This window comes from Ooceraea biroi, chromosome 12 (genome assembly GCF_003672135.1).
Source record: "Ooceraea biroi isolate clonal line C1 chromosome 12, Obir_v5.4, whole genome shotgun sequence".
NCBI lineage: Eukaryota > Metazoa > Arthropoda > Insecta > Hymenoptera > Formicidae > Ooceraea > Ooceraea biroi.
Genome location: NC_039517.1, coordinates 267,137 through 280,436, shown reverse-complemented (window position 1 = coordinate 280,436; position 13,300 = coordinate 267,137). Strand labels below are relative to the sequence as shown.

The following is a 13,300-nucleotide window of genomic DNA, read 5'->3' as shown; positions in this document are numbered from 1 at the left end:
TCGCGACGCGTCTTCTGTCAAGTGCATGCGATGTATACATTAATGTATAAGAATTCTATTTGAACAACTGTAAAAAAGTGTTTCTTCTAACGAAAGCTCGGTAGATTGAAGATTATTTTCGGAAATCGATATCAAATATCCGCTGGACACGTTTACCTTATCTGCAATGTAAGTATGCGCGTTACATAAGAGATCAAAGATTATAGACCTATGTCATCGAGTAAGCTTGTGAAAACGTCACTTATTGTACGCCCTACGGGAAAGCAACATGCCTGAAAACGTGAAGACAACTGGGTCCCTCGTAGGAGCCATCGACGAGGGAACGAGCAGCGCCAGATTTTTGGTAAGGCTTTCGACAGTTTAATTTCTCGATTCGCCGTGAAGAACGAATCTTTTCATTACTTTTGCAAGTAAAATTTATATTTATATACATATTCAATGTGTGGGACAAAAGCGCTGTAATAGAAAGCTTGCCTAATAACGTAAATGTGGCAAAAAGCGCCTCTCATGAGGTTAGGAAATATGTTGTACCGTTTGTGCGTGCGCACACGGAATTGTAACTGCCATGAATATATTTTTAATCATGTATTATTGTGTTGTTCAGGTGTTCGACGTGTTGCGTAGGAAGGTGGTTGCTCTGCATCAGATTGAGATCAAGCAGAAGTATCCTCAGGAAGGATGGGTGGAGCAGGATCCAAAGGAGATACTGCAAGCAGTCATCGACTGTATCAACGAGACTGCGAAGAAAATGAAAGACATTGGCTTAACGATGTCAGATATCAAAGCTATCGGAATCACCAATCAAAGAGAGACCACGCTGGTCTGGGACAAGGAGACTGGGGAGCCTTTGCACAATGCGATCGGTATGGAATGAATAAAACAATATCTTTATAGTGATAAATCTTTAATATTTCTAATATTTGTTATACACGCATATTTAAACTTATACAAGAATTAACAAATTGCAAAATTTGACTTACAAATAAAAACAAAACGGCTTTATAATTTGTTATTAAATTAACAAAAGGCGCTTGTAAAATTATACTTTGTCCAAAGCACTCGTTTCAAGAATAGATGTTGACAAATAAAATTTGTAGTGTGGCACGACATGAGGACAACCACAACGATGGAGAACGTGTTAGATAACATCCCGAACAAAACGAGGAACAAAAATTACTTGAAGCCCCTTTGTGGTTTACCGATGTCTCCCTATTTTAGCGCCCTTAAGATACGCTGGTTAATAGACAACGTTCCTCGTGTGAAGCAAGCTGTGGATGCAGAGAGGTGCGCTTTCGGAACGGTTGACACGTGGCTCATTTGGGTGAATAAGCTTCAAAATGAAAGTAGAGAAGACAGCTTTTAACTATCATCGCGCTAATGTTGAACTTGTGTTGTTTACTTCCTATATTTAGAATCTTACAAAGGGCCAATTGCACATAACGGACGTCTCGAACGCGTCTCGCACAATGTTAATGAACATCGACACGTTGAAGTGGGATTCCTTACTGTGCCGCTTCTTTGGCATTCCACAGCACATTCTGCCTGAAATACGATCCAGCGCGGAAGTTTACGGTTGCGTTTCAAATCCTGAAATTCTCGCCGGTATTCCCATAGCAGGTGTAAGTAATCTGTATAAAGTATACTACTGATCATTTTTATTTTTGATATAATTAATTTTTTTATTTATTTTATTATTTATAATTTATTTATTAATATAATTTATTGTATATAAAATATACTACTGATCATTTTTATTTTTAATATCACACTATTTAATTTTTAATATTATTTATTATAATTAATATTTTTAATGTCAAATTATGGTTTTTTGAGTGAAGTTTCTGTGATGTTTCTTTTTCAAAGCAATTCTCTGTTCAATGTCTTTGAGAGGATGAGAAGGAATGATCGTGTGTATGCATTCAAATTGAGTATAACATCGTGTAGTAATTACACATGATTTATTTATTTCGCAGTGCGTAGGTGATCAACAAGGAGCTCTTCTTGGTCAGTTATGCCTGAAACCTGGACAGGCAAAGGCTACATATGGTACAGGTTGCTTTTTGCTTTACAATACTGGAAACGTGGTATGTATAATATAGAACAATATTATATCGATGTGTACATATGAAAATTACTCTTTCTTTATTATATTTATTATTTATTTATATTTTGCAGAAAGTTGATTCGACACACGGTCTGATCACAACTGTTGCTTACAAGTTTGCGCGATCCCCAGCTGTTTATGCGCTAGAGGGTTCCGTCGCCGTTGCCGGGGCTGCATTGTCTTGGCTGCGAGATAATATGCAACTTCTTAATAACATCACCCAGACACAGGACATGGCAGAACGTGTGAGATGTTCCGGCGACGTTTATTTCGTGCCGGCTTTCTCGGGACTGTACGCGCCCTATTGGCAACAGGATGCACGCGGGTATCGTATCCACTTATATTGTCTTCCTACTTTTCCATTGACATATGAAATCCATTAAAACTCCCATACAATTACATTCCTATTTTTTTGAATTATATATTTAAATATTTATGTATATTTTAATATTTTTGGAATTATGATATTTTAATATTATAATGAATAATAATTACTGAATATTTATATTATTCATTTATATATCTTGTTTATGCATTTATAAAAAAACCTTCTTGATATATGCGAAGAAATGTATTTAGCTTACATTATGCAATGTGCTTACATAATTTTATGAAACTAGAGTGATTTGTGGTATCACTGAGGATACACAACAGTATCATATCATACGAGCGGCGTTGGAAGCAGTTTGCTTCCAAACGAGGGATATCCTGGAAGCAATGGTGAAAGATTCGGGAACGCAATTGGCAACTTTGCAGGTTGACGGTGGAATGACCGTGAACAATTTGTTAATGCAATTGCAGGCGGATTTAACCGGGATAACTGTTGGTAAGTAAACAATGTCAATCAGAGTCTTCTTTATGTTGAGACAACATTTGTTTTATTTGTTGATTGTGTATCAAGCAAATAATTATGTTGAACAGTGAGACCAAACATGGTCGAGACCACGGCTTTAGGTGCTGCCATTCTAGCTGGTATTGGTGCAGGTTTAATCGACATAAACGACGTAGATGCATCTCAGATAACCAAGTTTTCACCTGTAATCGGCGAAGATGGTAAGCAATATTTATTTACGCATATTAGTTGCAATTTGAAGCTAAAGAAAATAAAAATACCTAATAATTTCGAATTTACATCACTCATTTTGTGTTTCAGAGAGAGATCTCAGATATTCCAAGTGGAAAATGGCTATTGAGAGGTCCATGAAGTGGGATTGTTCTACGACTTCGATGAATAATTAAGATCAAGTGTGCATGTACTTTTCCATGTAATGTATATAAGAAATATTTTTATTAAAATGTGAATAGAGAATCTTTTGATTAAAAATGCCAGGCCTCTTCCGCCTTTCCCAGCATCCATTTTTCATTCTTGATGTAACTGCGTATATATTTTTACATTTTATCCAAAGTAGGTGGTAAACTTCTTCCTGAGTTTGCAAACATTAATACGTACTTTTCTGGTTCAAACTATTCCTTATATAAACTATTTAGAAATTCTTTTTTTTATAATACACGAGATATTAATGGGAACTATTATTTTGAAGGTACTTTTTAATTTTACCATTAAATATTAAATTGCACCGTTTTTGTACAGTTTTGCGAGTTTAAAATTCGTGCGATTCAATATCATATCATGATAATTGCATTATTATTGTTACAATTATTATTCATATCATTATTTTCATAATATTAGTGTTAATAGAAGAACGGTTTAGAATAAAATTAAACACGAACACGTTCGGTTGCCGAGTTGCGAGCTGTTTTTCCAGCATGAATTTCCATTTAGACTGGAAAAGCGCAACGTTGATTGATCCCACAAACGTTCCAGGGACAAGCGGAATGGATCAATGTTGCGCATGCTGGCGCATGTGAGATGACGGCACGTGAGAGATGCTGCGTTGTGTCATCTCTGCGCTCTATCGTCCCTCGTCTTCTCCTCCTTATCGCCGCTCTCGTCGGTGGTCCGTTAGACAGTCAAGCAGTTAACGTGCGGGAAGCACCTGAACGTGCAAAATGAAGGATCACGACGGTGCGTCCCAGCAAAGGAAGCCCACGAAACTCAGGAATCTTACGGACAAGACGGAGGCGTTCGATTCCCTGCACGTGAGGAATTCTGAGGTGAGAAATATGGAGAACAAGAAATTTTAATTCGCAACATCGTGAATACGATCAGTAACGTTTCTTAGATTTTTCTTTTTCATAAATCATTCAAGCTAGTTCATTATCGACAGTTGAGAGTGGATTTATAAGTATCATGTACCGAAAAATAATCGATAATGTGTAATGTGGAATAAAATTTCATAAAGCTTTGCGAATCTTAATCTTTCGTGAAATCGAGTTTAAAAGTTAATAGTTGTTAACGTTTCTAACGTCTAATTTTCTAATCATCTAATTTCCTACATAGTTGTGTTAATGGAAGTTGTCTTGATAAGTGGATAATACGCAGATATTAATTAATAATATAGAATATGAAATAATCGAAAATTAAGGAAATTTAATGATAAAATTTGAAAATATTCAAGCATTTTATTATTATACATATATAATACATAGTATTTTGCCAATAATTTCTTCAATAATTTCAACGATTTTCTAAACTGTATTTCAAATAAAGTTGTTCCTTTTTGTTTATGTAATACTTGATGAAGTTACGGTTGTGTTGCATTGATCGATCTTTATCACAATGTAATGTGTCCTTAAATTTTAAAGAAGTGACAAAAGACTGCGCGAAAGAATTTTATCCCGTATTTTTAATTGATGTTTTCGCATAGAAAATCACTATCTCGATTTATTATCACTCGTAATAAGCGACATTGAATTTGCTTTTTACGCTTTATTGTGCATTGTGTTTACGTAATTTAGCAAGAGATTTTTCTAAGTCAGCATTCCAATAAGCACAATGATGAAGATACGATAAATGATAGCAATAAAAGATAATGTTAAACCGGTTCTCAGAGAACTCTCTGTTCGGGCCAAGTATGCCTCGGTAGCGTGATGCAGTTGCCGACTCACGGAACCGAGCCACGTACGAAGGAGGAGATCTTGGTTCACGCGAAAGACTTTCTGGAGCAATATTTTACCTCCATCAGAAGGTACGAAAAAAAAGAGCAAGATGAATCCTTCGTGGATCCTTCCAAATGGCAAATATAAGCTACGATGTTGAGCTATTCCTGGAACTCTCGATTGTCTTCGATTGACGCAGATTGAACAGCGATGCCCACCGCGTACGTTGGGAGAGCGTGCAGAGAGAGGTGATTTCCACCGGTACATATCAATTAACGGAAACGGAATTGGTTTTTGGCGCAAAACTAGCCTGGAGGAACGCCGCGAGATGCATCGGCCGCATACAGTGGTCGAAATTACAGGTTTATCTCACTGAACAATATTGACTTCCGCGGAGGGTCTTTTTACTTGATCATATTTTGTGATTCGTAAAAATACTCGAAAGATTCTGAACGCGTTTATAAATTTTTTTTATGATCTGAATCTCTGCAGGTCTTCGATTGCCGCTACGTTACGACCACGAGCGGCATGTTCGAGGCTCTGTGCAATCATATCAAGTACAGTACAAATAAAGGAAACATCAGGTAAAGCGTAGATATTTCCTTAAGCTTCCCGGCAGTTTATATGAGTCATAGCGATTGATAATTAATTTATTGTTGAATTGATTTTCCCAGTAAAATGTTGAGAAAAGAGATGATTGTGATTATAATTTCTCCATTTTTGATGTTACATACATATCCTCAATTTCATCAGAAAATCTGCAACATACAATAAAAATATTATTACGTATTTACATATCTGTTTTTCTAGATCCGCGATAACGATTTTTCCGCAACGCACTGATGAAAAACACGACTACAGAGTATGGAATCATCAACTGATTAATTACGCAGGATACAAAAATCCGGACGGCACTATCCTTGGCGATCCCGCCAACGTAGAGTTCACGGAGGTCACGCATACATACACTATTATTTACAAGATTCCGTTGTCTTACCTATATCACTAAATATATCTCTTAAATTTCATGTATATTTTATTTTCTTTTCTTTTTGAGTTACATCATAGCACGTAAAATTTCAAACGCGTCAAATAATGTAGAATCGAAAAAAGTATTCCATTTCCTGAATCCTTTATAAAAAAGCACACATGTTACGAAAATATTTTAATAATAGCAACGTTTCCCTTCAACAGGTTTGCATGAAATTAGGGTGGAAAGGTGCGCGGACCAGATTCGATATACTACCATTGGTTCTATCCGCTAATGGTCACGATCCCGACTATTTTGATATTCCGAGCGATCTCGTGCTTGAAGTACCTCTCAGTCATCCCACGTAAGTCTTCACGAAACAACGTAAAGTTAATTAAAAATGCATGAGTGATGCACGATTGATAGGTATGATTGGTTCGAGAAACTGGGTCTAAAATGGTTCGCCGTGCCGGCCGTGTCCGGGATGGTCTTCGACTGTGGCGGCTTAGTATTCACCGCGGCACCCTTCAACGGTTGGTACATGAGCACCGAGATCGGCTCCCGGGATCTATGCGACACTCAGAGGTACAACATGCTCCAGACGATAGCGACGAACATGGGCCTGGACACGAGAACGTCGACATCATTGTGGAAGGATAAGGCGATGATAGAGGCGAACCTCGCGGTGCTGCACAGCTTCCAGATGAAGAATGTAACGATCGTGGATCATCACACGGCTTCGGAATCGTTCATGAAGCACTACGAGAATGAGATGCGTCTGCGAAACGGCTGTCCTGCCGACTGGCTGTGGATCGTGCCACCGATATCCGGCTCGGCCACGCCGGTCTTCCATCAGGAAATGGCGCTCTACCACCTGAAGCCGTCGTATGACGCGCAGGATCCGGCGTGGAAGACCCACGTGTGGAAGAAGGGCCGCGACAAGAAAGCGACGACGAAGAAGCCGAGGCGGAAGTTCCACTTCAAGCAAATCGCGCGAGCCGTCAAGTTCACGTCGAAGCTATTCGGACGGGCGTTGTCGCGCCGCATCAAGGCAACCGTGCTGTTCGCCACGGAGACCGGCACGTCCCAGATGTACGCGGAGAAGCTCGGCGAGCTGTTGGGCCACGCTTTCCATTCGCAGGTGCTGTCGATGGCGGAATACGACATCAGCAACATAGAACACGAGGCGCTGCTGCTGGTGATAACTTCGACCTTCGGGAACGGCGATCCGCCGGAGAACGGCGAGCTCTTCGCGCAGAATCTGTACGCGATGAAGATGAACGACACGTATATCAACAGCGAGAACAAGATAAGTCTGGCGACCTCCAAGTCGTTCATCAAGGCCAACAGTCAGACGGAGGTGAGCGGATCAAAGAAGCTGGACAGACTGGATTCTCTGCGCGGTTCCACGACGGAGTCGCAGGCCGAGGATACCTTCGGGCCGCTGAGAAACGTGCGGTTCGCCGTGTTCGCGTTGGGTTCGTCCGCCTATCCCAACTTCTGCGCGTTCGGCCGCTACGTTGACAATCTGCTGGGCGAATTGGGCGGTGAGCGTTTAGCGCGCTTGGCCCAGGGCGACGAGATGTGTGGACAGGAGCAAACTTTCCGCAAGTGGGCGGCTGACACATTCGCAGTCGCCTGCGAGACCTTCTGTCTGGACGACGATGATACGTTATTGGAGGTGGCCCTATCGCTAGGCTCCGAGGCACTGTCCGCGGCGACGGTGCGTTTCATCGAGGCCGAGCCTCAACCGATTGTCAAAGCGCTGAGCAAATGCCACAACCGGAACGTGACAATGTGCAACATGCTTCGGAGGAGCAACTTGAGCGGCGACGAGTCCAGCGGCACGACGCTACTTCTCGAACTCGACGACATCGTGGGCATGGACATTTCTTACAAGCCTGGAGATCATTTGGGCGTGTTCGCGTGCAATCGTGCGGAGCTCGTAGAGAGGATCTTGCAACGCGTGCAGTCTACGTTCGATGCAGACACTCCGATCGAGCTGCAAATGCAGAAGCAGGCACATACTCCTAATGGTGCGTTCTTTTCCATTTTCCCTTTTCGTTTCTTCCATTTTCTTCAGTTTTCGATTTCTTTCCTTCATTTTTTTACTTTTCTCCGTTTCTTAAATTTTTCATTTAATTTTCTTCGTTTCTCTCTTTTCTTATTTTCCGCTATTTTATATCATCAGTGACTAACGACAAGGATTTCTCTTCTAGGTATTGTGAAAACATGGATGCCTCACGACAGATATTTACCGAATTCCTTCAGAATGTTGTTGACACGATTTTTGGACGTCACAACGCCGCCTACACCAAATCTGTTGCGGTACTTCGCTTCGATAGCTGCGAATGCGAAGGAACGGACGCAACTCGATCTTCTGGCCTCTGTAAATATGTAAATACGTAAATAAATGTAGCTGTTTTTCAAAACATGTCCGAATTTGAGAGAAAATGTTAAAATCAACGAACAAATTGTGCTTCAAAACTAAAAATAGTCACAAAAATGAAAGAGCACTTTTCTCTGAATATATATTAAGCAATTCGTAAGGACATTAAGAAAAATAGTCATGGGAATTTACAAAACCATATTTAATGGGGGTATTTATCTTCCTCCTATAAGAGAATTATATAGAATTTATAAAGTCTGAAAGACTCTTCTCGAAACAGGATCCGGCAGCTTACGAAGACTGGCGACACTGGAAGTTCCCCAATTTGGCCGAGGTGTTGGACGAGTTTCCATCCGTGACTCCGTACGCCCCATTGCTTCTGCTTCACCTGACACCCTTGCAACCGAGATTCTACAGTATTTCATCGTCCCCGTATGTGCATCAAGGACAAATACACTTGACGGTCGCAGTGGTGCAATACCGGACGCAAGGTACTCAACTATTTAATTATTAAATAAATAATAGCGTCGTTTCAAACATTAACGTTATATGTTATTGAAAGATCGTTGAAAATGAGTCGAAATTTTATGATGGAATAAACAAATAAACTGTTTTTGGAATTTCATACACACGCGCATGCGCGCGCAATTTCGACTGGCGATAAATCGATGCGACCATAATTCAATGGCAATTTGATTGCGCCTGTAATGGCTTGACTTTAGATGGATCCGGACCGGTTCATTATGGGGTTTGCTCGAATTACTTGCGAGAGATAGCAGATGGCGAGCTGCTGTACGTGTTCGTGCGAAGGTGAGCGATTTAAATGTTGCTAAAATTGAACGTAATTCCTCCATCGAATGTACATATAATTGTCAATTGATATTTAAGCGCGCCAAACTTCTATATGCCGGTGGAAACCAAAGCACCAATGATATTGGTGGGACCTGGCACTGGACTCGCCCCATTCCGAGGCTTCTGGCATCACCGTTACGCCCAATTGAAACTCGAACGCAGTACGAATCTTTCTTTTACTTTATTTGCTTCACATATCTTTGATCTTGGGCATCAATGTTTGACGTAGGTAAATACTGCATATCTCACAAACGCATAAATACACTTTTGCAGCTCAAGCATTTGGTAAGATTTGGCTGTTCTTTGGTTGCCGTCAAAAGAACCTAGATCTGTACAGACAAGAGAAGAAAGAGATGCTGGAGGCTGGCGTTTTAAACAAAGTGTTTTTAGCATTGTCTCGAGAACCTGGCCTCAAAAAGGTATGCTAACATGAATTTGTTTTTCATAGGAGGCGATCGATAAAATATTCTGCAGAGATAGACTGCGGTATCATTTGAAAGAAATCCTTTAACTCTAATATTTTTAATTACGTTTAGAAATTATCATTTATTATTAAATTCGAAAACAGTTTGTTAGACCGACTTGACGCATACAACAAACTAATAAACGGATTTCACAAATAATATTACAGGCAAATTCTTGAAACAAACTTTAGCGAAATAAGATTATTACATAACTGATTGAAACACAATATACGTTAAAAGCGTGATGCAAACTCAAGTTCGCGTTTATACTCGGTTTTCAGACTTACGTGCAAGATTTGATCCAAGCAGAAGCCTCTCTGATTTACGCGATGGTGGTGTACGAGCGCGGTCATTTTTACGTTTGCGGGGACTGCACGATGGCCGAGGACGTTTATCAGACGTTGAAGCAGATCATACAAACGCACGGCAAAATGACCGACAAAGAGGTCGAGGCGTATATGTTGTCGCTCAGAGTAAGTTTTTTTACGCATCCCTGCTTATCGCTTCATTTCTATAAAATTACACTGCATGGCTCTTCCAGGATGAGAATCGCTACCACGAGGACATATTTGGTATAACGCTACGCACGGCCGAGGTGCACAATCGATCACGAGAGACCGCCAGGATCCGGATGGCCGCCGAGCCGTAAAGGCGTCAGATCGACAAAACACGAACCAAATATTAATTTGCGTTCGACGGGGCGTTGGCCAGGAGTCGCATCAATAATAATCAACAACCACGCTACTTCACGCAACTTCACTTAGGAAGCCTGTTTTATTCACACGTAGAGTGCGACCGACCTCTCGGCCTCCAAGAACATTTAATCCCGCTACCTCGACAGACTCACACGCATTCGCTGCAGACGATGATGTAACACATGGATGTACAAATTTCTCACTTTCGCCTTCCAAATTTCCCTTGACTACTACGGAGATGCAGTGCCTACATTCGGCGTTTTCCCGTATTGGACGCTCGCCAACATTTTCTTTATCTCCGCGATCGCCTTCCCCGGATTCAGACCCTGTTCGCAGAATTATGTTGCATGTAATGATCGTTCGGTTGAAGCGTACTACAATCATCAATCTTATATAATCGCTCGCGCGAGAACAAAACTCACCTTTGGACAGGTACGCGTGCAATTCATAATTGTGTGACAGCGGAAAACCGAGAATGGATCTTTCAGCTTTTCCAAGCGCTGCTTCGCGTGGCTATCTCGTGAGTCAATGATCCATCTGTAAGCCTAACGAGAATAATGGTAATTTTGAGTAAGGGAGAAGATTTGCGCGCGCGTGTGTGTGTGTATGTGTGTGAGAGAAAGAGAGAGTGAGAAAGAACGAAATAACTTGAATAGGAAAGGAAGTTCAATTTTGCAAGCATCCGAACTTAAGCGCATTAATCAAAATGTTTATATCTCTATTATGACTCGCATTAGCTTCGATTTGCGTGTGCAGCTCGCTTTAGAAGAGTCTTTCGCTTGTGTCAGCGTTCTTCCTAAATCTCTTATCCGCGACGGATCATTGCATTCTATTCATGATGCTAGGTAGATCTGAAGAAATGCAATAAAGCTTACTTGCATGAGTACCGCTGGGCCTAAGTACTTGTCGCCGTTCCACCAATAGGACGGGCAGGAAGTGCTGCAGCAAGCGCAGAGAATGCACTCGTAGAGACCATCCTGCGTTATACAATAAACGTTACATTACCCCGCTTAGCTCTAAGCAAGACAAGTAACAAGAAAATGTTCGAAAGGAAGAATGAGACAAATATGTAAAACAATAAACCAGTTGACTCACCAACTTTTTGCGGTCTTCTATGCTCTGCAAATACTGTTCGCTACCAACTTTCTCAGTGCTGTCACGCTGTAGCCAAGGCTGTATACTGCGATACTGATTATAAAAATTATTCAGATCTGGCACCAGGTCTTTGACGATATACATGTGTGGCAACGGATAAACATCACACGAGGTGCTTGTGTTCGTGTCAATTTTGCTGAAACAAGAGACAGAGTCAGAGTTCGTACTCAGAATGTCCTTCAGACACGATCTTAAAAAAACACTCTGCGCACAAAAAATTAATTAGATTATTATTAAGTGAAAGGTAAAATCTTATGTGTCTAGAAGCAAGATATGGCAAGGGAGATATGTGATGCGATACCTGATACACGCCAGCGTGTTTGTTCCACCGATATTCATAGCACAAGATCCACAGATACCCTCGCGACAAGAACGACGGAATGTCAGTGTCGGATCAATCTCATTTTTAATCTTGATCAATGCATCCAGCACCATTGGACCACAGCTGTATAATAAGAGAATATAAAGTTTGCACATTGCATAGTACTGAAAGTGTCGTAACAAGTAACGCAAAACAGCTTATGACTTATGTATTTTATCAAAAAAATGTTTTCTTCATTTTTATCAAAAAGAGAATGTTATTTATTCAAGGATATCTTCAGTAATGTGCGATACAAGGACTTTAGATAATATCTAATTGATCGACATGAAACGCTCCGCATCTGAAAGCATTGCACTTGCAACGTCTTATTGTCAGAAGTTTTATCAGTAAATATACAAGTGATTTCAGAAATTTGCTATTGATACATCACACACAATATGGAATGTATTATATAATACATATCATACATTTTGTATTTTATTTTTCCTTTTTGTACGATACTTTACATATACTTTAATCTAATTTTATATATTTTATGTGTAATCCAAACCACACGAAATAATAGAAGTACTACAAGTCTCAGAGAAATATTCGGACGTCCGCAATTTCATACCTGTTCAGATCGACCTTGTACTTCTGCATGTACGGCTTCTCCTCTGGCTTGTCCGGGTTCCAGCGATACACGGAGAAGGTTTTGAGCCTAGCCTCGGCATCCCGCACCGCCGTAGTGTGCACCGCTCTGACCCGTAAAACCTACAATCCCGAGATTCTCGTACAAACACACAGCAGACAGCAAAACAAACACGTAACATGAATAACGGAACATAAAGTTCGACACCTCGTATACGTAAATTATGGCTGTATAAAAAAAGAAAGAATGACACGTGATCTGCATTGTCACATTAGTGTGAAGTGTCGTTCGTCATTTTTCCCAAAAAGAAATCTTGACGAATCGTATAGAAAATAAAAGCAGCACTTTCGAAAGAGATATATGCGAGAGAGCAAGTACATGACATTCGAGCGACAGTAAGTTTGGTTATTGCACAGTTAGTGATCACTCCTGTCGCGCGAAACATGAAAACGATAATGAATCGTCGCGAGAAAGATTACATGACGCTCCGAATTCTTCCTGACAGTTTCGGATTTTGGAGGAACTCACTTGTCGGAGCGCATTTCCGCGAGTATACGGCACAATCCCGGCCATGTTGGCACAATATCGCACTCAACGCACTCGCGACATCGCGTTACATAAGGATAGAGTGGCTGGCGAACTCCGTCGCGGAAGCGCCATCATTCGTTGGTAACTAAAAAAAAAGTAATTGACTTTACCGACATCATTACCGACCGTA

The 13,300-nt window shown here is 40.7% G+C and overlaps 3 protein-coding genes and 1 long non-coding RNA gene across 5 annotated transcripts; 2 read left to right on the top strand and 2 right to left on the bottom strand.

Moving 5' to 3' along the window:
• The first annotated feature begins 19 nt into the window (after positions 1-19).
• LOC105286128 (glycerol kinase) lies at positions 20-3,413 on the top strand. 2 transcript variants are annotated; one of them, XM_011350820.3, is made up of 10 exons: positions 20-168; positions 265-343; positions 605-863; positions 1,098-1,321; positions 1,413-1,619; positions 1,974-2,084; positions 2,176-2,429; positions 2,725-2,930; positions 3,026-3,157; positions 3,258-3,343. In XM_011350820.3, the coding sequence occupies exons 2-10, from the start codon at positions 269-271 to the stop codon at positions 3,341-3,343; spliced, it is 1,554 nt and encodes a 517-aa protein (XP_011349122.1). In that variant the 5' UTR covers positions 20-168; positions 265-268. The 2 variants fall into 2 exon arrangements, with proteins under 2 accessions (XP_011349122.1, XP_011349121.1); XM_011350819.3 differs by lacking the exon at positions 20-168 and having other exon boundaries at positions 269-343; positions 3,258-3,413.
• LOC113563078 lies at positions 2,960-3,352 on the bottom strand. Its single transcript, XR_003407310.1, has 2 exons — positions 3,218-3,352; positions 2,960-3,139 (listed from the first exon to the last, which is right to left on the bottom strand). It is a non-coding gene; the product is annotated as an uncharacterized LOC113563078 (long non-coding RNA).
• Positions 3,414-3,981: 568 nt separating the features above from the next.
• On the top strand, positions 3,982-10,530 carry LOC105286125 (nitric oxide synthase, salivary gland). Its single transcript, XM_011350815.3, has 14 exons — positions 3,982-4,219; positions 5,057-5,193; positions 5,304-5,466; positions 5,597-5,688; positions 5,915-6,056; positions 6,299-6,438; positions 6,501-8,110; positions 8,294-8,463; positions 8,744-8,954; positions 9,186-9,273; positions 9,352-9,476; positions 9,589-9,734; positions 10,061-10,252; positions 10,321-10,530. Exons 1-14 carry the CDS (start codon positions 4,115-4,117, stop codon positions 10,426-10,428), a joined length of 3,429 nt encoding a protein of 1,142 aa, XP_011349117.1. The 5' UTR covers positions 3,982-4,114; the 3' UTR covers positions 10,429-10,530.
• Positions 10,525-13,221, bottom strand: LOC105286126 (succinate dehydrogenase [ubiquinone] iron-sulfur subunit, mitochondrial). Its single transcript, XM_011350816.3, has 7 exons — positions 13,111-13,221; positions 12,565-12,704; positions 11,931-12,074; positions 11,570-11,765; positions 11,350-11,451; positions 10,897-11,019; positions 10,525-10,800 (listed from the first exon to the last, which is right to left on the bottom strand). The coding sequence occupies exons 1-7, from the start codon at positions 13,153-13,155 to the stop codon at positions 10,705-10,707; spliced, it is 846 nt and encodes a 281-aa protein (XP_011349118.1). The 5' UTR covers positions 13,156-13,221; the 3' UTR covers positions 10,525-10,704.
• Positions 13,222-13,300: the final 79 nt, after the last annotated feature.